The sequence below is a fragment of the Vicugna pacos genome, chromosome 11 (assembly GCF_048564905.1).
Source record: "Vicugna pacos chromosome 11, VicPac4, whole genome shotgun sequence".
Classification (NCBI taxonomy): domain Eukaryota; kingdom Metazoa; phylum Chordata; class Mammalia; order Artiodactyla; family Camelidae; genus Vicugna; species Vicugna pacos.
In genome coordinates this window covers 74351328-74377395 of record NC_132997.1, presented here as the reverse complement: position 1 = coordinate 74377395, position 26068 = coordinate 74351328, and the positions used below count along the sequence as shown (strand labels likewise).

General features: G+C 35.8%; 1 protein-coding gene across 3 annotated transcripts in view; it reads left to right on the top strand.

Annotated features, from left to right (window-relative positions):
- Positions 1 to 333: 333 nt before the first annotated feature.
- Positions 334 to 26068, top strand: part of ARHGAP19 (Rho GTPase activating protein 19) — a 44295-nt gene continuing 18560 nt past the window's right edge. The window contains exons 1-7 of one of the 3 annotated variants that reach the window (XM_072971745.1): positions 359 to 403; positions 1040 to 1098; positions 16046 to 16311; positions 17223 to 17303; positions 17861 to 18070; positions 20758 to 20984; positions 22569 to 22655. In XM_072971745.1, coding sequence (XP_072827846.1) covers positions 16227 to 16311; positions 17223 to 17303; positions 17861 to 18070; positions 20758 to 20984; positions 22569 to 22655 — 690 coding nt within the window. In that variant the 5' untranslated portion in view covers positions 359 to 403; positions 1040 to 1098; positions 16046 to 16226. Of the gene's footprint in view, positions 404 to 1039; positions 1099 to 13158; positions 13240 to 16045; positions 16312 to 17222; positions 17304 to 17860; positions 18071 to 20757; positions 20985 to 22568; positions 22656 to 26068 lie in introns of those variants that run through there. The other 2 variants (XM_031682778.2, XM_015244668.3) reach the window with 2 other exon arrangements.

Here is a 26068-nt window from a genome sequence, read left to right as displayed (position 1 = left end):
GTAATTCTGAGACTTATACATCAGGATGAAATTTGAGCGTAGGCTGGGGATTTTTGACTTGAACCTAAAAGTGAGTGGACTCCAAAGGGTTAATCAAAATGAGAAACTACAACTCCTGACAGGCCTCGGGGCCAGGGCTTTTTTCTCCGCCTCTTTCTTTTCCGCTGCGACTGGGGGCAACCAATAACGGTTAGTTATTTGAATAAACCAATAATATAACGAAACTTTTCAGGCTAAGGAGGGGCAGTCAAGTATCCAATCGCATAAAAGAGGGGGAAACACCTTAGCCAATCCAAAGGCGTGGGGGCGGGGCCGGTGGGGGGCGGGGAAAAAGTTTGCTGACTAAGATGGCGACGGAGGAGCAGAGTGAAGGGGAGGTGCTAGCCTGCGAATCTGGCCGGAGGTGAGCCGAGTTCTTCGTCCAGCTGCCTAGGAAACGAGGCCGTGGGCTGGCCGTATTGACGCTTTCCCTTTGGGACACGCTGACCCAGCGGGGCCGGGCTTTGTTCCTTTCTCCCACGGCGTTTCTCGCCGTCGTGCCTTCTGGGGCTGAGGCGCAGTGGTCCTGCTCCGGCTCCCGCTTGGTCCCTGTGATTGCTGTGGGAGGTCCACCCGCAGCGTTGGCTGCAAACTGACCAGTTGGTGGTGGTAGCGCTGCCTGCCTTTGCGCTGAGACTTATCTTGATGGTGAGGAAACTGGCCCAGAGCTGTTAAGCGATTCCTCAATGTCTCACAGCGCTAGAGAACGCTGTCAGTACTTTTTAATCTATTCCGAGGCAGTTTATATAGTTAAGTCGGAGCACGATTTGAGTGTCAAAAATGGGTTTGAGTCCTTGGGCCAGTTAAAACAAAACAAAAAAATCTTATTGTGGCAAAATCACTTAACATGAGATCTACCCTGTTGGTAAATTTTTTAAGAGTACAGTAAGTATTGTTGACTGTAGGTACAATGCTGTACAGCACATCTCAAGAGCTTTTATCTTGTTTAACTGAAACTTTTTGCCTGTTAATTAGTAACTCCCCATTCCTCCTCTCCCAGCCGCTGGCAACCCTCATTCCACTCCTTAATTCTGAATTGGACTACTTTAGATATCTCATGTAAGTAGATACCTCATATAAGTGGAGTCATTTGTCTTTCTGTAACTGGCTTATTTCACTTAGCATAATGTCCTCAAGGTTCATCCATGTTTTCACATATTGCAGAATTTTCTTCTTTTTTAAAGGCAAGTACTATTCCGTTCTATATATACACCACATTTTACTTATCTGTTCTTATGTTTATGGACATTTAGGTTGTTTCCACATCTTGGCTATTGTTAATTGTGCCTCAGTGAACATGAGTGCTAATAATTCTTTGAGATCCTGATTTAAATAGCTTTGGATAAATACCCAGAAGTGGGATTGCTGGATCATATGATAGTTCTATTTTTAATTTTTTGAGGAACCTACATATTATTTGCTATAGCACTGCACTGTTTTGCTTTCCTACCAGCAGTATACAAAGATTCCAATTTCTCCACATCCTTAGTAACACTTGCCTTTTGTTTTTATTTTATAATAGCCATCATGACAGGTGTCTTGAGATAACCATTGTGATGAGGAACAAGACAAGGATGCCCATTCTTGCCTCTTCTGTTCAACATAGTATTGAAAGTCCTAGCCAGAGCAGTGAGGCAAGAAAAAGAAATTTAAAAAGGGATCTAAATCGAAAAGTGAAAAGTAAAATTATTCCTGTTTGCAAATGACATGATTTCGTATATATAAAACTCTTAAGACCACCACCAACAAAAAAAAACTGTTAGAGCTAATAAGCAAGTTTAGTAAAAGTTGCAGGATAGAAAATCTACATACAAAAATCAGTTGTGTTACGATACACTAAGAATGAACTATCTGGAAAGGAAATTAAGAAAAGAATCCTATTTGCAGTAGCACCAAAAAGAATACAATACTTGGGCCAATTTTTAAACCTCTCTCAGCTTCACTTTCTTCATCTGTAAATGGACATAATGATGTCTGTTCCAGATAATGTCAGGATTAAATCACAGTCCTTTTAAGCTCTTTGCACTGAGCCTAGTAGATAATAACCACTCCAAACATAATAGATTTTCTTTTTCCTAGTCGAATAACTAAAGAACAGATCAGAAGGATCTGCAGTTAAAGAAATCATCACTTTATTTCTACAGAGTGTTTTCTCCTAAGCATGCACACTGAAATTTAGCTTTTCTTGGAAAGAATTTTCAGGTGTTCTTACCCTAGCTTTAAGACTTTAGTTGTCTTAATTGAGTAAATACATGCTAGAATTCAGTAGTGTGAGCTTATTTACATTGCCCCAGTGTAAATTAGTAAAACACTTTGGTTTGGTGTCTGTTGGTGCCATTTGTACTGAATAGATTCCAAGTCTTGGGAAATTGGGTTTCTGAGTGGGCACTGGATTCCTTCCTTAGCAGAGTTGGGGGTAGTGGAATGTGTTATTTAATATTTTATAGGGAAGAGTTTTCCACTCTTGGAGCTGCCTATAAATAAATGGTTGATTGTTTTTGCCTGGAAAAGGGGCAAAGGGGATCGATAAGTTTGATTAGATCATCCCTCAGCCTGCTCTAAAATTGTGAATTGTGATGAAAATCTGAAGACAAAATACCATTCTGTAGTGGAATAGTTTGAATTTCTTCAAAGGATGTTGATGTTTGGAATTTGGATTTTGGGTGATAGTATTGGTTACATGATCAATAGGTATTCAGAGAATCTTATCTGAACCTGAAACTGTTCATATAGTAGAAGATAAGTTGGGTTTTGTAAAGCTTTTTGAGGGTAGGACATGTATATTTTTATTACATGTTCCCAATGATTAGCTTTGTGTAGTTGGTCAATAATGAAGGAATAGTGGTTTTTGTCATTTTTAAGACATAAAATATTACCTCGTGGTGATAAATACCAAGAAAATTATTTTTTGCTCTGTACATATTAACCTTTCTAATGTTCCATTGATGGTGTAGCCCCTTGTATTCCATAAAGATGAAAGAATTGCCTGATTTGCACAGATCAATACATATTTGTGTTGAATGGAGAATATGGGATCATCTGTTTAGAACTCTCTAGCTTTCTTTTCTATTTCTTCATTATTATTTTAAACTTGTGCCTAATAATAAGGGGAATCTACAAATAGAGGCTATTCACTCTACCAATTAAGTAGTATAAAAATAATAGAGACTCTCAAGGGCCAAAGAGAGAAAAAGCTAAAGCAGGAAAGGGAATATAGCCACCTCCCCACATAATTGGCAGTAGGGAAATACAGCTCAGTTCTTTTTTGAGTTGACAAGAGACATAAAAAGAAAGTACTACCTATTATTAGATGAAGAGAGGAAATTGATAACAGAGAGTCACAAGCTTTCTAACCTCAATATTCACTGGAAAAAAACCCACTGGGAACCAGAAAAAGCCAGTGGGAACATATAGGGGTGGAGAAAGGGAAAGCAAGCCGTGAAAGTGGCAGCACTTGTGAAAAGTTGTTGACAGCTAATATGCCAGCAGTAGCTAAGTTTTGGGGCCCAAGCCTGCTGCTGGAACTTAGGAATAGCAGGAAGCTTAGGAACAGACTTCGGGATACCTTTGTTGTTGTTGTTGTTATGTACAGTTTTATTGCCAGTATATGCACAATGGTAAGCATAGAACTACAAATACACACTAATTAATAGTAGGAAACGAAATTGTTACAGGTAAAGGTGCGGGTATAGAGAAACTATTTTCCTGCTACTAAGAACAGAAACAAAGGAAGGTAAAAGTGTATGACAAATCATCCATTCAGTACTCTTGTCTTAAATTCTTTACATACATTTCTACATTTTTCTCAATTAAAGTACAGGTAACTGTAACAATAGCAGATTGCTTCCTTAATAGCTACTTGCCTTTCTAGTCAAATTCACTTTATGTTAGAATTAAAAAAAAAAGTCAAGATGTGAAATCATTAGTATCTTGATTCCAAATTATCTAATTTGCCTTTCGCCAAAACTGGTAATTTTTGGAATCACATCCCATTGTGGAAGCGTTTTTGGAGGGTAAGGTGCCCAAAGATGGGGAAAGTGTCCTGTATCCTGCTGATTTACATACAGCAGAGACTTCCTGAAGCCTTTTTTGTTGTATTGTTCTTTCTCTTACAAAACAGCAGTGTGGCCCTTCAAGGAAAGTGATAGATGGAACCTGTTGATCTTGGGAAGAATTGTCTGTTCTCACTTGCATGAGCGGAGAATATCGGTATTGAAAATCACAAATCTCAAACAATGTCCTAGGCATCTGCTTCTTGCTCTCTTAGGTCTGATCTCTGTATTTGTTTTATAAGAAGGCAGATTCTTCACAAAAGGTGGCAGTAATGGACCACCAACAGCTTCAATCTTACATTCCATTGGTTTAGCAGTCTTAGCATCTAGCAAGAGTCTTGGAATTGAGTCTTTTTGTCCTGGTTTGACTTGCGGGCCTTTGCCTGAATCAGTGAGAAGGATAGACTGTTTTGATGAGATAAGTTTGGGTCATGTGCTCACACGTGGTGTCCAGGAGTAGGGTTAGCCCACCAAACCACATAGATTGAAAGATCGGGAGAGGTTATTGCCCAAAGAAAATAGGGGAAAACAGATGTTGGGATAGCTCAAAGAACAGGTGGCCACTGCACCCATCTTCATAACTCCCCTATACACCCCTCTTTGTTTAAGATTGTGTTTTGAAAAGGGCTTGCCAGTAATGTGTGGAGAAAGCATTTTATGTTTCTTAAAAGACAAGCAAAAAAACCAAACGAAAAAGCCCCTTATTTTAGTACTTAAGTATTTAAGTATCTTTCCCGCCCTCCCCACCTCCCGCCACTGTCAAACCCTGCTCATCTTTGAGACCTACCTCAAATCTCAACTCTTGTATAAGATTAAGTTTCTCTCCTACCTTTGAATTCTTAGAGCTTTCATTGTCTGTACCATGCATTTGGCAGTTAATGATCTTGTATCATCTTTGTGTTATGGTCTTTAGCTACTACTTAAAGTCTTGTAGGAAAACCATTGTTCTTTTCTGTAATTAACTACAAAACTGTAATGACAGGGTAAAAAGAACAATTTTGTCAGAAGCTCACAAGTTTTTGATCTACCTTATAAATTATTCAAATATGGAGTGGGTTAATTAATGACACATTTTTTAATGGGAAATATGTTAGTATCAAACTATAACACTGTATAAAGCCATAGCTTTTAAAATAATTAGATAAAAACATAATAAATAACAATATCAGTTATGAAATTAAATGCAGGTGATTCATCAAGCTGAACTATTACCTGAGAGCTAGACACCAGTTTTTTGTTGTTACAAGAATGAAATAGCTAGAATCACAAAAAAATTCAGTCTTCTGCCAGCTGAATTTAGTTATGCTGTAGTATTTATTAACCTTTAAGCTTTTGAAAAATTAATATGTAATTAACATTGTTTATACTCACAAGCATGAAAATGAGACGTTTTCTTTAAAGGCATACAGATTAGGCATATAAATTTAAGTTTGGGCCTTATTTCTTTTGCTTACTGACCAGAATATATTACATAGCATAAAACTAACTTCTTTAGGCTCAGTAAGAATACAAAATACAATAGTGATCTGAGCCAATCTATAATGGATGAACTTTCCCCTCTTCAACAGAAAATATTGTCCATCATACCATACAAAGCTACAGCCACTTAAAAATGTTCCTGATTATATATTATCCCAATTTTCTTATTTTGTTCTGTTCATTTTTCATCATAGAAAATTAAAATGATTTGATTGGTCTTCGTCCAAGTTTCTGAAATGTGTTATAATAAAGAAGTAAAACATTCCCCCTCCCTCTAGGCTCTTGCCTCTTCAACTCCGTATCCTCTCCCTCTTCCCCCTTTCCCCTCCCTATTGTCCCACTTACACAATCTGCCTTTCAAGACTCACATACTCACTAGTTCTTTCTTAGATACATCCCCACCATGTTTTTATCGCCCCTCACCCCTGTAGTCTCAAACTTTTGCCTCCTTTATACTTGTTAATTCACCTTGGTTTCCCTTGGGCCCTTACCAAAAAAAAAAAAAAAAAAAAAAAAGAAAAGAAAATGAAAAAAGAAATAAAACATTATTTGACATGCTTTAAAATAATGTCATCCTATTCGAGATAAAGGTGTCTCAGCTGGGTTCTGTCAGTGTCAATGAAAAGAGAAAAAATATTCATGAATGAAATATGGAAACCACATAGTTCTTAATATTAAATTTGTAATTGCATGCCACTTATGACACCTACAATTGCTATTTGTGTTTTAATTATATGTTTGGGGAGGGGGAATTTTATTAATTTTGAAACTGTAACTAAAGAATGAAATTGGGATTATATAATGAAGGTTTTCACTTCTTTTATTTTTATGCTAAGCACAATTACAAAGATAAACTGAAGTAAGTAAAAACAATGAAACTAAAGAAAAACTCACCAAATATCAAGAAACTAAGAATTAGGGAATTCTTAATTCCCTTGAAATCAAGAAAGTGCACAGCAATGTTATTTAGTAACATGCTTGACGTTATCATCAAATACTTTCTGCTCTCTAGGAAAGTCCTTTATACTTTAATCAGAGATCACTATATACATAAGTCCTTTGAAATATGGCTTGATTTTATATGCTTAAGTCTATTTATCATTTTAAAGTTTTCCAAATTTTGGAATCCCTGTAATCCCTCCATTGGTTGCAATAAGAATTCCTTCACTCAAGTCACAAGGTCTACTTTCTTTTTTCTTTTGGTAAGGTAATTTTATGGCAGGTGTCCTTGTGACTAAGCTCTCCTTAATTAGATCTACTGTTCAATCTGCTTCATTTGTTAGGATGACCCTAAGCAAGAGATCATTTTTCAACTCATGTTTTTCATCAAATAAACATGGCTTTTAAGTATTAAAAATAAGTCCACCAATGAGAAACGTATACTTGCATCATTGTGTTAAATTTTCACTGAAAATTTGAATCTAGGGTTTGTGTATTAAGATTGTACAAAGGATAAAGCCTAAATTTTATTAAGGCATAAAATATTTTAACCAACATGATAGAATGTTTTTAGGTGTTAAGAAATAAAAGTATTGAAAAGGAATTGGAATATTTAAATTTTTAAAAATTTCATTTCAAAAGTATTATATACTTCATGCACCATAAAATCTCATATATCAGAATCCATCTTTTCAATATCACATCATCTTAACATTTGGTGTCATTCAGAGTGCTGAGTGGGAAGGCATATTGTGTTTCCCCAAAGAAGTGGTTGCTTAAGATTTGCTATAGTGAAAAAAGTCTCATAATCACTTCTAGTTTCAAAGGGGTTTTAGCAAATGCCCAAAGATCTCTTTAAAATAATGACACTCAAAGGTTAGCATGTATGTGCAAATGCAATAAAACAAAAATTGTTTGCAACCTAATTTTAAAAGATATCTCCTCAGTCTTCATCAATGTGCTAATTGTACCTGTAATTGACCACTTGTATTTTTGAAAATTGAGGTAGTGGGGAAAAAAGTAGCATTTTATAGTTCTAGTTAATTTTAAGCTTCTGGAGGCCAAAGACTTACTTAATTTCCTATTCCTGAACCTTACCTCTTCTTAAAATTACAGTGCACTCAGTAGATCACAGTTAGTTTGAATTTAACTGACACATGAGTGACTCTGATTTCTTGTTTGGCTGCCATGTGCCTCAGAAAAGCAGTTCACCCCCTCATGCTAGTTGATGAAGAGACTTATGATTAGATTTACAGAATATTTGCTAAGGTATAAAAGCTCTTTTCTTAAGAATTTTCAATATGTGAAGTTGTATAGATATGAATGAGTCATATGTCAGAGCAAAAGCATTAGCTGTCTCTTGGATGGTCTCACTCTGGACTTTGGAACAAGTGGATTTAGAAGTAGTCTTTTGGAACCTAATCTGATCAGACTATGTATGTGTTTTAATTGACTGAGGCTCATGGCGTGGCGTTTAAAGGCTGTAGGAGAAGTCTCCTGAAGCTTTAATTATACTTTTTTGAGGGGTAAACAACTTTTAGATAATAAGGGAGATACTATTGTCAGTGAAGCATCCTCTAGAATTTTCTCCAGATAAATAGGGAATTTTGATGTTACTTTTCTAATACAAATAAACTTTCTTCAAATTGTACACCAGCCTTGGGTGGGGGGAAGTAGGGGAGGTGACAGCAACAGAATTAATACCAATTCTTGTGGCACCCAAAAGGATAAAAATTGACAAGTGAAATATATGTTAATAAACTTGTGTTGTGTTATTAATACTTTGAATAAGAATAATTAGCCACTTGACTAAGAACTTTCCATTGTCATTCCATAGGGCAAAATCTTAGATCAGGTTTCCAGAATGTTTAGGTTAAAAGAGTAAACAATCAGAAATTCCTTCATCTGCCCATTTAATTCAGATGAAGTTGCTCTAGTAGTCTGAAATTAATTCAAGGTGGAATCAAATATAGGGGCCAAATATATTTTTGCAGACTATTGGAGTCTAAATTAGAGATAAGAGATCCATATTACAAAACCTTGGACAGCTGCTCATAAGGGTAGACCTTCAAATGTAAGTGTCTCAAAGTTTTTGTCTAAGAAATTGGATATTATTCCCTGAAATATTGTGCTACTACCTATTAACTTTGAGCTGTTTCTGTCATAAAAAACCTGCCAGCTTGGGCACATGGGGCCTGCTTTCTCCTTTCTCGTTACGCACAACTTTCATGATACCAGTTTAAATTTGGCACTTAGAAAAAGGGAAGAGTAATATCCTCTTGTTTAATACTTGTATGTATTCATACCTAACAGCTCTCTAATAAAGTGAGACATTTAAAACCATGTTTCAGAGCCAAAGTGTTGAAAAAGTAGTAAGTGAGTACATGCTTCTCTCAGGGTAGTATGTCAGGTTTAGACAACTTTAAATATAGCTCATATTTTGATAGATCTTGCCAAGATTGTGGTTCTTGGAGAACAAATCAAGTTAAGCAATTCACTAGGGAGGAAACATTTAGTTTTGTGGGTATGTAGTTTTGGCAGTAGTCAGCCAAAAGTTACATCTGGAGGATATGGGGTTTTTCTTTCCCTATTGCCTTGAATTTTGCAGATTCATGGATTCAAGATGCCTCAAAAGCACTTGCATTTCATTTTTCTGTAATTGATTTTTTAACTGTAGATTTTGTTTCCAGTCCTTTCACTAAGTGTATCACCTTACGTGTAGACTTCCATCTAGTGGTAAAAGTAAAAATTACAGACTATAGGTAATAAATATCCTTTTTGAGGGGTAGGTCTTGCCTCTCTCATTCTTTGGGATAGTTACCTAGTATATACATTTAAATACTGGAGTCCCTGCTATCTCTGTATGCCTGTATACATAACTACTAATTCTCCTGGTTCTGGCCATCTGTGCAAAAACCTTTATGATGAGAAAATGAACCTTTAAATATACACTGTACTTTGATTTTCTATGATATTTACATCAAGATTTAGGTCAAAACTACTTGGTTTCTTAAAAATATTTATCATGAAAGATGTTGGTTATGTATACAAGTATGTAGAATAATATAATAAATACTCTTTCTGTCACCCAGCTTCAACAAATCTTAACATTTGCCATGTTTACTTCAAATGAATCATTCGCTTTTCCACATAATTTAACAATTTATCACAAAATCATTGCTAGCACCCTAGAAACTCCCCTTATGCCTCCTCATAATCACTAACCCCCAAAGGTAACCGTTATCTGGAATGGTAAACACGTCTTTGCTGCTTCTCTTTGCAATTTTGCTACTTAAGCAGGTACAGATCTTCCTCCATTTACCATGAGGTTACATTCTGATAAACCCATTGTAAATTGAAAATACTGTAAGTTGAAAATGCATTTAATACACTTAACCTGCTAAACATAATAGTTTAGCCTAGCCTACCTTAAATTTACTCAGACCACTTCATTAGCCTGTAGTTGGGCAAAATCATTTAACATAAAGCCTATTTTATAATAAAGTGTTGAGTAGCTCATGTAGTTTATTGAATACTGTACTAAAAGTAAAAACAGAATGGTTGTATGGGTATGGAATGGTTGTAAGTACATTGGTTTACCCTCATGATCTTGTGGCTGCCTGGGAATTGCTGCCCAGCATCATAAGAGTAGTGTACTGCATATTGCTAGCCCAGGAAAAGATAAAAATTCAAAATTTGAGTTACTCGTTCTACTGAATGAGTATTGCTTTCACACCACCATAAAGTTGAAAAATCTAAGTTGAACCATTGTAAGTTAGGGACTGTATCTCTAAACACTATATTTTTTGTGTGTTTTAAAAATTTGATATAAATGGCATTATACAGAAAGTAGTTGTCTGTGTGTGTGTTGTGAAAGGCTTCTTTTGCTTAACATTATACGTGAGGTTCCTCCATGATGGTGCATATAACTGGAGTTGGTCCATTTTCATTCCTGTAAAATCTGCCATTATATTTGCCACAATTCTTTTAAACCATTCTGCTGGACATTGTGTTTCCAATTTTGACTGCTTATAAATTAATGTTTCAGTGAACATTCTTGTTTGGGATTTTTGGTGCACAAGTGGCTTGCACATGTTAGTCATGTTTTAGAATTGCTGGGTCATAGGATACACTTGTTCAACTTTAGGAGTTAAGAGCAATCAGTTTTCCAAAATGGTTGTACAAATTTATAGCCCCACTATTTGTATAAAAGTTACTGTTATGAACCTTGGTATTGTCAATCTCTTTAATTTTAGTCGTTCTGTTGGTTAGTAGTATGTCATTGTTTTTTAATTTGCAGTGCCTTGATGTTTAATGATAATTCAGTAATTTTTTTGTAATGAGATTTTATTGAAATCTCATGCTTGTTTTTCTATTTGTTTTTTTCTTACTAATTAGGACGAAGTCATCCTATATTCAGGATATGAGCTCTTTTTTTGTTATATATCTTGTAGATATATTTTCTCTCTCTGTGGCTGTTTTTTCCACTATCTTAATGGTATCTTGATGAACACAAGTTCTTATTTTAATGAAGTCAAATGTATTGATCCTTTTCTTTATGTTAATATTTTTTATGTTATTTAAAAATTATTTCCTCTGAGTTCAATAATACATTTTTCTGTATTACCTTCCAGTAGGCTTATTGTTTTGTTATTTACCTACAGACCTATAATTCACCTGGAATTGACCTGTGTATAGTGTGGGATAGGTGTCAGTTTTCACTTTTTCCTCCTATAGATGTCCAAGTGTCCCAGCGCCATTTAGTGAAAAGGTTATTCATTTTGCACTGATTTGCAATGCCACCTTTATCCTGAATTGAGTAAAGAAAGTAGAAGAAAGGAAGTAATAAAGATAAGAGCAGAAATTAATGAAACAAATAACAAAAATGTAATAGAAGGATTCAGCAAAACCAAAAGCTTGAACCTTGACAAAGCTAATAAAATTGAAAACCTCTAGTGAGATTCATAAATTAAAAAAGAGAGAAAATATAAATTACCAATATTAAGAACAAGGAGGACATCACTATGGAATGCAGATAACATTAAAAAGTTCCTAAGAGGATATTATAAACAAGTTTATGCCAATAAAGTTTGAAAATTTTATGTGAGATAGACAAATCCCTAGAAATTTACAACTTACCAAAATTAATATGTGAAGAAACAGAAAATTTGAATAGTTCTGTAAGACAAAATAAATTGAATATATATATATAGTTAAAAATCTTATAAAGAAAACTCTAGGTCCAGATGGCTTCATCAGCCAGTTTGATTTTTTTTTCAGTCACTTTGATTTAAAGACGAAATATTATCAATCTCAAATAAACTTTTTCAGAAAATAAAAAAATTGGACCAACTCCCCAACTCACTTTATAAGGCCAACACAACCTTGATACAAAACCAAATGAAGACAATATAAGAAAGGATATTCCATGATAATCTCACTTATGAACATATGTGATGAAACCTAAACAAAGTATTAGCAGACCAAATTCAGCAATATATAAAAATGATAATACATCATTATAACTTTGGGTTTATTCTAGAAATGCAGTTTTGGTTTAACATTAATCAATGTCATTCACATAAATAAAGGAGAAAATTCATAGGATTATCAATAGATGCACAAAAAATTTTGATAAAGTTAAGCACTGACTCATGATAATAAATAACCCTTAGCAAACTAAGAATAAGAAGATAACGCTTTAATCTGATAGTTTATGCCAAAGTGATGGATGGGGAAAGATGGCATTTTGCAATTTGCTTTACCCTGTTAATTTCTAAAGTTGAGATTCTTTTCATGTTTATTAGTCATTTAGGTCCCTTCTATAAATTACTTGGTCATATCCTTTGACTAATTTTCTTTGAGTTGAATGTATTTTTCTAATTTTTGGCATATTGATAAATTCATATGCATGGCAAATGTTTTTTTCCCCCATTTATGGCCTGTCTTTTATTATTACTTATAAAGTTTTAAATTTATTTGTTTATTTATTTATTATAAATGGGTGGTATGTTAACATGAATCAAAAATTCAGAAAATACAAAAGAACATACAGTAAAAAGTTTCTCTCCCACTCCTGTTGTTTCATCCAGTTCCTCTCTCCAGAGGCATTGTGACTTCATTTTTTAAGAATTTTGTTGATAATGTCATTTGTTAAACAGACATTTAAAATTTTAGTATAGTTAAATGTATCAGTCTTTTCTTTGTGGATTGTACTTTTTATGTCTTATTTAAGAAACCTTTCCTCTACCTCATTAATTTATTCTTTTATACTGTTTTCTAAACTTGTTAAAGTTTGGCTTTTCATATTTAGACCTTTATTCTGTCTGGAATTTATTTTTTGTGTATGACGTGAGGTAGGGATCACCCTTCCCTTCATATTATAAAATTGCTTGTCCTTATACTCATATTACGTGATTAGTTGTCTAATACAACTTTCAGTGTGATAGGAGACTACCATTGAGCTTCATCTACATGTTGGCAAATACAATTAACTGGTCCAGTTTTTTATTTCTGTTTTGTTCCTACTTGTAGATGAGTGCTTAGAGTTCTAATAAGTACTGCCTTCAGGCCTCATAATGTGCCCTTGTGTCCTCTAACATGTCTGGAATTTGTGTAGGCTGTGATGGGGCAGGGAAAGGAGGGTTTCTTTGTCACAGCAGACAAGGAGAAAGCTTTTTTCCTGTCTCTTCGATTTACCAATGCCTCATCAGAAGCTTTCAGCACTTATGTAAGAAATTTATTTTATTCTTGAACTTGAGCAAACTTAGGGTTCATTTTAAAATTAGATATGGTAGAATAGGAAGTTGTTTCTGCTTAAAAATAGTTTTTTTTTTTTTCAGTCCTTAAGTTCTTGAGCATGTTCATTGATATTCTCAGCTTTATGTTGTGGTACTGTATATTCCGTGGAAAGAGATTGTGTGCTCTGGGGGGTAATTTAAAAACATAACCTACTGTGTTCATCTTTTCCATCTTTTATCTTTCATTTCACTTCTCTTTTAACTGTTTCTCGTACTTCTTACTACATGCTCCACTTGGAAAAGTGAGAGAAGGGAAAAATAGAACTAGGTTAAAGAAGTGGGACAAAACAAGAGTGAATGATTATGGGAAAAGAAGGAAGAAAAAGCAGAAGGGGAAAGGAAACTGAGATTGTTTATTTGTTACTTGTGTGTTAGGACACCTATGGTATCAGTCTCATATTCCTTGCGAATGGGTAGGGGCAGCCTTGAATTTATTTATTCTGCTACCTATTCTACCTAGGTAGGGAGCAGACCTCACTGTAGACGGGATTCTGTTGAGAAACAATGTAGTAGAGTTTTGTGCCTCTAGCTCCTTTCTACTTGTGTATTTGATCCAGTTTAGTGCCTGAGGGTCAACTGTGATATGTTTTAGAATCATAACTGGATCTTACTCTGGATATTAATAAAATAAAGACCTGGAGGTTATATGTATGTAAGTATGTCTGTCTACTTTAAGAATATACTGGATGCTATTCATATACATTTTTGTGTTAGAATTAATTTGATCTTAATTCTACTTTTCAGAATTAAAAGGGATGTGAAGTCCATAAAACGATAGCTTAGATCTGATAAATTATAAGACTCTTTGGTGCTAACCCATTTCATGATTTTTTGGCTCTCTCAGAGGAATACTTTCTCGTTGGCAGTGATTATAAATAATAGTTGTCTATTGACTTATTTCTTGACTAAGTTGACATTGAAGAAAAAAGAGGCTTTGTCAATGGTTTAAGATGAAATTTTGTTAAATTTTAATTTATATTATAATCATTGTCATCTTTAAATTTATACAAGAAAAATAACCTTAGTGTGTAAAAAGGTTGAGGAGACAGCATTTTAAGTTCTTTCTTTAATGACTTTTTGGCTTGAGAATACATATTCATAATTTTAAATTTTTATGTGAATTCTTAATATTATCCTTTTAAAGAAAAGAAGGAAGTTAGTAGCCACCAACTGAAGATTTGGGCTATTGACTAAAATTATGTAATAATTTTTCAAGGAAGTAGAGATGAACTTTGATGTTTACTCATGCCTTGTTTTCATTATATTGTGTTAAAAATGATCTGTGTAGTGCTGGCAAATTGTGTTATGGAATAGTTATAAATATAGTATATATTTATAGGTATCATTTTTCTTAGAACAATGCTTTGGTACTTAGGGTGTTATGGAAACTTTTAAGTTGCAATTGTTTTTATTGTGGGAATGTTTGACTCGGGTGAATTTCAACTTTTCCTGACAGATGTGATGACTTGTCCTTTCTGGCTTGTGTTATATTTACTCACTAGTTGTATACTAGATGGCTGTTTATATAATAAGGGTTAGAACAAGCCATTAGAGATAATTGATAATGGATACAAACAAGTGGTGATGTGTCTGCTACAAGAGATAGACTAATACAGTTCTTACATGTAATATATTAAAAGTAAAAAGGAGTATAGTAGCATTAGGAAACAATAGGGAGAAAATATTTCTGAGAGTCAAAGGAACTTTGCCAGAAATACAGCTCAAGTAATGTAGGAGTGGAAAACCAGCTAAGGTCAGGGGCCAATAGAATGTATCTGCTGAGTGTTACTCAGTGATAGAAGAGTGAAATTGGAAGCAAAATGCAGAATTTTTTCAAATGCCTTACAGAGGAAGAACCTGTATGAACAAAGGCTGGACTTAGACGATGGACAGAGGCATCCAGAATGCAGGATTTTAAAATAAAACCTACTTCTAGACCTGGGCAAGGCTGAATGAATATCTATTTTGTATACCCATAACTGCTTTCCCTTCTAGTGAAGACTTTTTGATTATGAGGAATGGAATTCTAGGGCACCTGGCTCAGCTGAAGGGGACTGATTATAAGGAAACCCCTGCCTGTGTAGGGACCCAAGAGCTAAAGAACGCTAAGGATAGAGTAAATGTCTTCAAAATGTCTACTATACTATTTAGATAGAGTTTTAGCTCTTCAGTAGTCATTCTTATTTTCACATGGTTACTGTGGCATTTGAGACTAGCCTGAATGTGGCACTATCAGCAGTTGATCACTGGATGGGAAATACTGTGTAGTGCTGGCTGTATTCCTAAGAAGGCCTTAATTTAATGGTTACCCACTGCTGTGTTAGGGGGAAGAGCTGTGAGTCTGATGTTTTACAAGATCAGGGCAATAGTTCAGGGTTTGACTGTTTTAATAAGGAAATGTGGTCTATGTGACTATTAGACTTGGAAGGCTGTAAGGATCTGTATCTTCCTATAGTATATGCCTAAAATTAAGAGGCAAATTCAGATCATATCGTAGAGGCTATCTGGTGTGTTTTCTTTAAACTAAATTTCTAAGTATCTAGGTGGGTATAACCTAAACAGCAGCAAGCCCAAACTGTCTTCTTTTGTGCTGTCAGCAGATTGAAGGTGAGGTTTTCAAAAGACTGATATATAGATTAGCTCACAGAAAGAATGGATAATTGTATGGCTGAGAGGGCATGAAAAACACATACAAAAATGATCCCCCCAAGGATTCTTCTGTTTCATGTTTTTTAGTGATGCCATCTGCAATTTTGTTATCTGCAATGACTCTTCTCTTCGAAGTCAGCCCATTATCTTCAATCCTGACTTTTTTGTGGAGAAACTCCGACATGAGAAACCTGAAGTGTTCACTGAGTTGGTGGTCAGCAATATCACAAGGCTCATTGATCTACCTGGAACTGAACTGGCTCAGCTGATGGGAGAAGTGGACCTTAAGTTGCCTGGTGGGCCTGGCCCCGCATCAGGATTCTTCCGGTCGCTAATGTCTCTCAAGCGAAAAGGTAGGGAAGACATGTCTGTGAAGCAGGGAAAAGTTTCGGCTGCTCCCTGGACTTCGCTCTTAATATCTGCACGTTTGTGGAGGAATTCCTATTACTATAAAGCATTTTTTAATTTACATGAGTAGTAAAACCTTAGGTAATATTAATAAAAATTATAAAAACAATCTAGATAAAGTAAAGCATATGTATCAGTCCCCAAGAGATGACATTAGTTTAGGTAGTTATCCGGGGCACCTTGATATTCATGCCCTATTAATACTATACTAAAATAATATGAAAAAAACAAAGTTACACAGCTGGTAAGTATAGTAAAGCAAGTCTGAACATTTTTAATTTCAGTAGTTCTCAAATGTTTTCATTCCAGGAATGCCTTGATAAGGCAAATAACTGAATTATCCAAAAAAACCTTACCAGAAATAAGTTATTATTAATATATTAATATATAATGTTATGATTATTAGCACTGCTTTTGATAAGATATTAAAGAGGTACTATTTTGTTTTATTAAATATAAGGAAATCCTGAAGGTAGCAAAAAAGGTTAAACACTATCACAGATTGGACCTTACACCAACTGTAGTGGATAATCTGCCATGCTCTGACAATCATGGGTCTAAGGTTTATTTTTTATTTGTTTTTAAATTAAACATCAACATTCTAGGTATTATTACTTAAATAAGAAGGTAGTTTTTGCCTTCAAGGAACTTACCTACCATCAAAAATTAAACTTGCAAAGAGTTGATTGAGAGTTGTTCCAACTGCATTTTCTGGTACATTTCCAACTCTAAGGTTTTTGTTTACTGACTCCATGAAAATATTTGCTGAACTGTAACATAGGATGCTTGAGGGGTATGCTGATTTTGTACTATTTGTAGAAAATATAGCCTTGTCCTATTGTATTTTTTTTTTCAGAAAAAGGAGTAATATTTGGATCCCCACTGACAGAGGAAGGCATTGCCCAGATATATCAGCTGATTGAATATCTACACAAAAGTAAGAGTACTTGAAATTTTGTCATTCTTTGTTAATGAAAAATTGTCAGTTTTCTATTGAGAGCTAACGTTCTTGAGTTAGTAGGTGACAATTAGCCATCATCAGCTCAGAGACTCTAAACTCATTTTAGGCTGCAAAATTGTTTACAGGAGCAACAGAGCTCCACAGATGAACTCAGCCCCTCCAAACAAAGCCTGGGATGACCCAAGGGAAGGAGCCTTCAGGGAGATTTGGCTTTTCTTCCAACTTATTTCTCAAGCCCATTCTCACCATTAAGGTTAAATTCAGTCTCCAAATGTGCCTCAGGAGGTTGAATGACTCCTGGGTAGACCATCTCTCAGTCTGGGAGATCTCCAGGTGCTCAGGGATGTTCAGATATGTCTCCTCAGGGGCCAGTAGGTTCTAAACTACTCTGGGAAAAAAGGCAAAAACCTGCTTCAAGATCTTTGTAAAGGGTCTTTCAAGTACAATATAGTCTTTTAGATGACTTGTTTTAATCATAATTCCTCTTTTTGTTTCCTTTTTCATGTCCTGTGTTTTTCTCCCATGCTGAATAGACTTGCGAGTAGAGGGTTTGTTTAGAGTACCAGGGAATAGTGTCCGACAGCAGATTTTAAGGGATGCTCTCAATAATGGAACTGATATCGACTTGGAATCAGGGGAGTTTCACTCAAATGATGTTGCCACATTGCTGAAGATGTTTCTAGGAGAGTTACCTGAGCCCCTGCTAACACATAAACACTTCCATGTACACCTCAAAATTGCTGGTAAGTATAGAAGGTGAGAAGGAGATGTAAATACATTTCTTTCAATTTAGTAAAATCATCTGGAATATTCTGTTGTTTGTAATCCACAGCAATGCTTCTGCTAATATTGGTTAAGACTTAATGTTATTTCTGGGCTCTCTGAGTACTCATAAGTATTGATAGTTAAGTTGATTTAGTCAGTTTTTTTTTGTTGAATAAATTTCTTTGAATATAAAGTCTAGGTTTTATTTATTTTTGTATTCCTGATGGATCCTAGCATTGTGCTTTGAACATTTTAGTTGTTTAATAATTGTATGCTTTCCACTGGATTGATTGACATACCTGAATCAAAGGTCACAGGTTTGATATGTTTGACTTGGTTTGGGGCTTTTGGTAAGTACTATTATGCCTCAATTGAGGCCATCTCTATTCTTGGACAGTTGCTTTTAAAAATAACTTTAGAAGCCCTTACCCTGAAAGTAACCCTTAGCCTGAACCTAGACATAGACATTCGCCTAACCCTGAACCCGTACCTAAACCTAACCCTGAACCTAGCTCTATCCCTGAAATTAGCTCTAAACTTGCACTGAGCCCTAACCCTGCAACTAGACCTAATCCTCAACCTAACCCTAAACCTGCACCTAGCCCTAACCTTGCACCTAGACCTAACCCTGAATCTAGCCCTAACCCTGAAACTAACCCTAACCCTGATCCTAGCCCTAACCCTGAATCTAGCCCTGACCCTGAACCTAGCCCTAACCCTTAATCAAACCCTAAACATGATCCTAGCCCTAACACTGAACCTAGCCCTAACCCTTAACCTAGCTCTAACCCTTAATCAAGTCCTAAAAAAAAAAAAAAAACAACTTTCGGGAGGGAAGTGGTAGAACACATGCTTAGCATGCAGGAGGTCCTGGGTTCAAACCTCAGTACCTCCATTAAGAAAAAAAAGAAAAGAAAAATAATTTTATTTGTTTTCTAAATAGGCAAAAAATTCACATGGATTAAAATTCAAAAGGTTCAGAGAGTATACGGTGAAAAGCCTCTCTACTGCCTCTGTTCCTCAGCACTCAGTCTTTCTTCCCAGAGGGAAGCAGTGCTATTGATTTCTAATGTATTCTTCCAGAGATATTTTAGGCACTTACAAAACACTTACATGTATTCCTTTCCTCTTTTTATGTAATGGTAGGGTATTATACACATGGTTCTGTTGTTTGATTTTTTTCATTTAATGTATCTTGGAGAACGTTCCATTTTCAGCTCATAAATAGTTTTCTCATTCTCCTTTACGCCTGTGCGGTAGGGAATTCATTCTGAAACTGCATAGCTGTTATGCTGCTGTAGGCTCTGAGTGCACACAGCATCAGCATCCGTACGTATTTACTTAGTTTTCTACCCTGGAGCCTTTTCCTCTTGCTTCTAATTTTAAGGAAAATAAATAGAAGATTTTTTTCTTTGAAATAAGTTTTACTACTTAAAAAAAACCCTAGTTTTGAATTTATAAATTCTGACAAGATTAGATTTTTTTTTTAGCACTTTCAGGAACAATTTAGATGATACAAATGAAGAAATAGAATGTTATACAACTTTACAGTTACTTTGTGGAGAAATAAAGTCGTTGGGTCTTTGAAAAAAATATGAAAAATATTGATAAGTTCTTTTTAGAAGGCTTAACATGAAGAACGCTTGTTCTGTTTGTTTTCCCATTGAATTAATTTAGTGCAATATCTGAAACCCCCACTCCACCATCCCATGATTCACTGTTCTTTGAGATCATATTGAGGTGTGGCACAGGTGTAGTATGATACACCTTGCTGACAACTGGAAAGGATTTTGGTTTTCAGTTTCATAATAACAGAGAATAGTTTCTAGAAATATTACCTGTCTTTCCTAAACTTGAGATTATTATTGAAGTTAAACTGCTTCAACAACACACTGTAATCATTTTCAGGTCTATATAAATTATACCCAAATGGTTTTCAGTGTCTTTTGAAATTCTGATTATCCAGGGGACTGTTTTTATTGATAACCTATGTAGCCTATTAGTGAAGGAACAATGATTCTGACTCAGTGAGCAACTGGCTGGATCATCCCGTCATAAGGGCATAATTCACTCTCATATTTTTTTTAGCAGTAAAATATCTTAATGAAGGAGGTGACATTATTAAAAGTATATATGGATATTTTTTCATTTCTCTTGGGTATATATCTAGGAATGGAATTTTTAAGTCATATGGTTACTCTGTGTTTAACTCTTTGAGGAACTACCAAAATGTTTTATAGAGTGGTTACACTGTTTTACATTCTCACCAGCAATGTAGGACGGTTTAATTTTCTCAACATTCTTGCCAACACTTGTTATTGTCAGTCTTTTTGACAGCCATATATTGGTTATGAAGTAGTATCTCATTGTGGTTTTGATTTACATTTCCCTGATAGCTAGTGATACTGAGTATATACATGCTTACTGGCCATTTGTGTATCTTCTTTGGAGGAATGCTTATTTAAATCTTTGCCCATTTTTCATTGGGTTTTTGTCTTTTTATTATTGAATTGTATGGATATTATTTTGTTGTTATATTTTGCTATAATCTGTTTATGCCTGATTCTTTTTTTTTCTTTCTTTGGAGAATAATGAATAGTAGAAACATTTATTTTTCTTGCTTGTATTTTCTCCTTCCTCTTCAATCATCTCTTTTGTCCTCAAGATTTGATGCAGTTTGATGATAAAGGAAACAAGACTAATGTACCAGATAAGCAGCGGCAAATTGAGGCTCTTCAGTTGCTCTTCCTCATTCTCCCTCCACCTAATCGTAACTTGCTGAAGTTATTGCTTGATCTCCTGTACCAGACAGCAAAGAAACAAGACAAGAATAAGATGTCTGCCTATAACCTTGCCCTTATGTTTGCACCCCATGTCTTGTGGCCAAAAAATGTGAGTGTTGAGGGGAAAAGGAAAGACTGCTTGGTTTTCTTGGGCTGGGCCTCATCCTATGGCTGTACCTTGGTGAGGTTATCAAGGGTCCAAGGTCTAGTCTTCAGCTATATGAAGTTAGGAACTTACTTTATTAGTTCATTTAAGAGTTATTAAACCTGAGGGAGCCAGTTCCTGTTAACCTCACTTATAAATCAATCTCTGATAAACCTGAATGGGAATTTATTAGTGGAAAATTCTAACTACTAAATGAACTAGAGTTCATTTTGGCTAGTCAGTGTGAATTCCTTCTTAACATTAAAGCCTTCTTGGAAAACCAATTTGATTTCTGAAGATTGAATGATATAAATTTAGAGTAGAGCTGTCCAATTTTATAGGATGTCACTGAGCTTTTAGATAAGATGACACACAGAGCAGTCCTGCCTTGTCCTAACTTTCCTATATCCTGTAGATACTCTCCTTAGATAAAGCTGAATGTGCTTCTTACTACTGAGACCATGGCCTTCTCAGTGACTTACATAAGAAGTAAATTATCTAAAGTCTTTTGGACTAATTCTTGACCTGGAAGCACATGGCTTCATATTCCTGTCCATTCATAATATAGGTTTTACTGTATGTTGGATTGGGAGTCAGGATATTTGGGTTGAAATCTGCAAACCAGCTGTTTCCTGTGTCCTTTACCCCTTCTATGCTTAGGCTCTTCCTCTGTAAACTGGGCATAAAAGTACCTTCCCCACTTCCCTGAAATAGGATATAGTGACTTAAAAAAGATTTGGGGGGTTATAGGAAATGAGAAAAGGAAGGTAAAGGAAACAGGTTGTGTGGAACATTTTGCCTAATAAGTAACAAATGAAAAATAATATAAAGCTTTGGGCCAGGGAGAGTTCTGCCCAGAAAAAGTTTGATGGGGAGAGGTGTGAGAAGAAAGGGACACAATAACATTTGTCCATGTTAAGGAGATAAAGCCTCATCATAAAAAAAAATTTAGAATCAGCTAACAGATTTTAAAAAAGGAGTGAATGATCTATAACTATAAAGAGAAATCTTGGTACAAGCAAACATTAAGTTAACAAAGGTACACGTTGAGGATGAAGGCTTTGGGATGGTAGAGATGCTGAAGTGCTTAAAAAAGAGGCAGGAGAAACAAGAGAAGAGTCACCTTTGGTATTAATTAGTAGTGACAGTCCTCTTTTGTCTTTGGAGAAACTCCAGTTTCTTTGGAGAGTAATGTCCTTGGTGGTTGGTACAGACTGTTCTTCCTGCCCCTTTTCCCAGGCTACATATTCTTAAGCAATTCTGCAAGCATGTCTAATTCTCAGGCAGAATTAGGAAGTGAAGATTGGTTCTCAAGGATTTCCTGGGCACTTCTGGGACAGATGGTTCTTCCTATATTACATCATTTCCACTGGAAACCTGCTGAACAAAGCCTTTCCAGAATTAAACATTGTGTCAGACTCACCTTTCTTAGGGATAAAAAGTATCATATGTTTGAAAGAATAAGCTTATTGGTAAGTAAATGGGAACATCTTCCTTCTACTTTCCAGCTCTTAACCTCCGTTTTTTGGTTTCTTTTTCTCTGAATAGGTCACTGCAAATGACCTTCAAGAGAATATCACAAAGTTAAACAATGGGATGGCTTTTATGATTAAACACTCCCAGAAACTTTTTAAGGTAGGTAATGAATGGGATTTGGGTAGTAACAGGACAAGGAGGGTGGAGCAAGGTGGGATCCTGAAAGGATTATAAAGATGACTAGATAAGAAAGGCCCTGACTAGGAATGGAAATCAGATTGGACAGTGGTAAAACTCAGAGGGAACAACCACAGTGGGGAAGAATGAGGAGGTACCTGGAAGCTGAATAGGGCTCCACCCTCTGGGTAATTGGCTCCACCCTCTGAGTCATCCTTCCTTTTTCACGAAAGGCTGTAGATGTTGGAAGTGATGGCGTTTTATCCTGCCTACTTCCTGCCACTAGAATTTTGATGGCCTTCTTTCATTTTGTATTCATTGTCCTTTTTAGTACAAACTAGCTGTGTTTCTGCCTAAATAATTTTCTCAATAACTTTGTGGGTCTTCTGTGGGTTTTATTGAGATTCATTCAATTAGAAGATAAATTTGAAGATAAACCCTTCTCTTCCTTGGTCTCCTGCTGAGAAGGCTGAGGGACAATACCTTTAAGCTACCTAGAAGCCCTCTGGTTGGGTTGAAAAGATCTGGGAGACACACATAACTATCTTGAAAGGGCCCTTTGTGTGACTGAATATTCTGACCTCTTGATGTTTCTAAAATTTTAGCAAAAGGTTTCCGTCACATCTTTGGCCTTTTCTTTAGCACACACTTTCCTGATGGTGAATTTCCTAATTTTAGCATCTTTTGCCATCTGGAAAGGTTGAGAATTTTTAAGACCATTCAGTTCTGGTTCCATTTTTGTCTTTCTTCAGGGTTTTTTGTTTTTGTTTTTGTTTTTTTTAATTGTGGTAAAATACATATGACAACATTTACCATATGTGTATAGGCCAGTGGCATTAATTACATTCATATTGTTATGCAAACCATCACCACCATCATCTCCAGAACTCTTTTCATCTTGCAAAACTGAAACTCTATAACCATTAAATAATATCTCCCCATTCACCCCTCCCCCTTAGCCCTGGCAACCACTGTTGTGGGACACAACATGGCCGGTGTTTGGGCCAATGACATGGGTTGGTAAAAGAATTTACCAAAGACAGAGGATGAGAATAGAAAAGGAGTTTATTAGGTTATGCTGCTATAGACAACAGTGGGCCACACAGACAAGAGGCACCTTTACAAGCACCAAGGGCCAGTTGTTGGGGTGTTTTATAAGGTAGGGTCAAAGGTGCCTGATCAGTTTGTGCACAGGGCTCTGATTGGTTGTAGATGAGGTAAGAAGTTTAGGGTCCATGAAGAGCAGTGGGGCTTATGACTCTGATAAGGTGGGCTGAAACAAACTAGCCTCAGCTATTGTGAGATTAGGCATTACCCAGAGCTATTAGTTTGTTAGGGGAAACATGCCCAGTAAAGAATGTACTCCATCTGTTGAGCAGTCTGAGACCTAGAAATGAAGGTTCTTGGACTTTGAAGGACGCCACTTGGCCTCACAACCACCATTCTACTTTCTGTCTCTACAATTTTGGCTACTTTAATTACTTTATAGAAGTGGAGTCATATAGTATTGATCTTCTTGTGACTGGCTTATTTTGTTTAACATAATGTTTTTAAGCTCCATCCATGTTGTAGCATTTGTCAGAATTTCCTTCCTTTTTAAGGCTGACATTTCATTCATTGTGTATATCTCATTTTGCTTATCCATTCATCTGCTGAGGACGCTTGGGTTGCCTCCCTGGTTAGCTTTTGTAAATAATGCTGCTTTGAACATGGGTGTACAGCTATCTCTTCTAGACTCTGGTTTTGGGTATGTAGTTGGCTCTCTCTATCTGTGGGTTTTGTGTCCACAGATTCAACCAATGGCAGATTGAAAATATCTAGAAAAAACAAAAGTTGAATTTGGCACACACCAGCAACTACTTACCTATTCATTTACATTGTATTTTCAACTATTTACATAGCATTTACATTGTATTAGGTATTTTAAGTAATCTACAGATGATTTCAGGTATATGAAAAAAGAAGAGAAGGAGGATGGGTATAGTGCAGTGGTAGAGCACTTGCTTAGCTTGCACGAGGTCCTGAGTTCAATCCTCAGTACATTCATTAAAAAAAAAAAGAGAGAGAGAAAAGTGTATAAGAGAATGTGTGTAGATTATGTGCAAATACTATGCCATTTTATATAATCACTTGAGTATCTGTGGATTTTGGTATCCATCGGGCAATCCTGGAACCAGTACCCCTTAGACACTGAGGTATGACTATACCCAGTAGTGGAATTACTGGAACATAGGGTAATTTGAACAGAAATGCATACTGTTTTCCATAGTGGCTCTACCATTTTACCATTTTACATACACAAGGGTTTCCATTTCTTTGCATCCTTGCCAACACTTATTACTTTGCTTGAGTGTTTTTGGTTTTTTTTTTGATAATAACTATGCTAATGCATTGAGGTGATATCTCATTGGAGTTTTGATTTGCATTTCCCTAATGACTACTGACTGTCTTTGATTTCTTTTTCTTGGCTGGTCTCTGGCTAGTTTCAGTTTCTTTTTGTTTAATAGTTTTTCCTGCAGTTGTCTCTTATATTATAGCAGCTAGATTCTTCAAGGCCAGCAAGAGAGTCTCTAGTGTATATTATGACCCAATGTATATCATATATTTATATATATATATCATAATTTAATCATGATTGTGCCATCCCATCACTTTAGCCATATAGTGTAACCTAATCAACACAAGATTAACATTCAGTCACTAATATTCTGTTGGTCAGAAACAAATCACAAGTCCCATTCATGTTCAGGAAGAGGGAATTATGCAAAATGTGAACATGGAGGTCACCCTAGGATTTATCCACTATAGGCTGGTAAGTGATCCAGAGTCCAGAGTTTAGAAGTGAAAGATCAGAATCTTTAGCTTAGTAGGCCCGAAAACAATGGATCAGGGCTGTATCAGGGGCTTAGGTGCCCAAGTCAAAGATTATGGTTAGTTAGAGGTCAAGATCTAGGTAAATGAATTAGATCAGTAGACATAAGACAACAGGAGAAAGAATGGCTTTTAATGAAGAATGAAGATCTTTCAAACCAGTTCTTTGTATACTTCCCATTTAGGGGAAGAACTAGTTCCAAAGCATAGATTTATGGGAATAAGTCGAGAAGTTGTGAGTATGGAGAATGAGGCAGCTACCTGATAGTAATTGTGAGTCAAAATGGGGAATTTCTAGGTGCAGTTCCTAGTAGAACTCTCCTTCTTTTGAGTTCTCTTATGACTGTGATACGAGGTTAACTTTTCACCACCACAAGCTGAAAGAGAGGAGGGTCTCAGAGATCTCATTGCATCTCATGGTTTCTAGCTTTTCCATCTTCTGATCTGTTTATCTGTGGAGCCTTCTCTCTTGCCCATTGTCCAGTGTACATAATTCACATATACGATGAAGTTGTACTTCACCA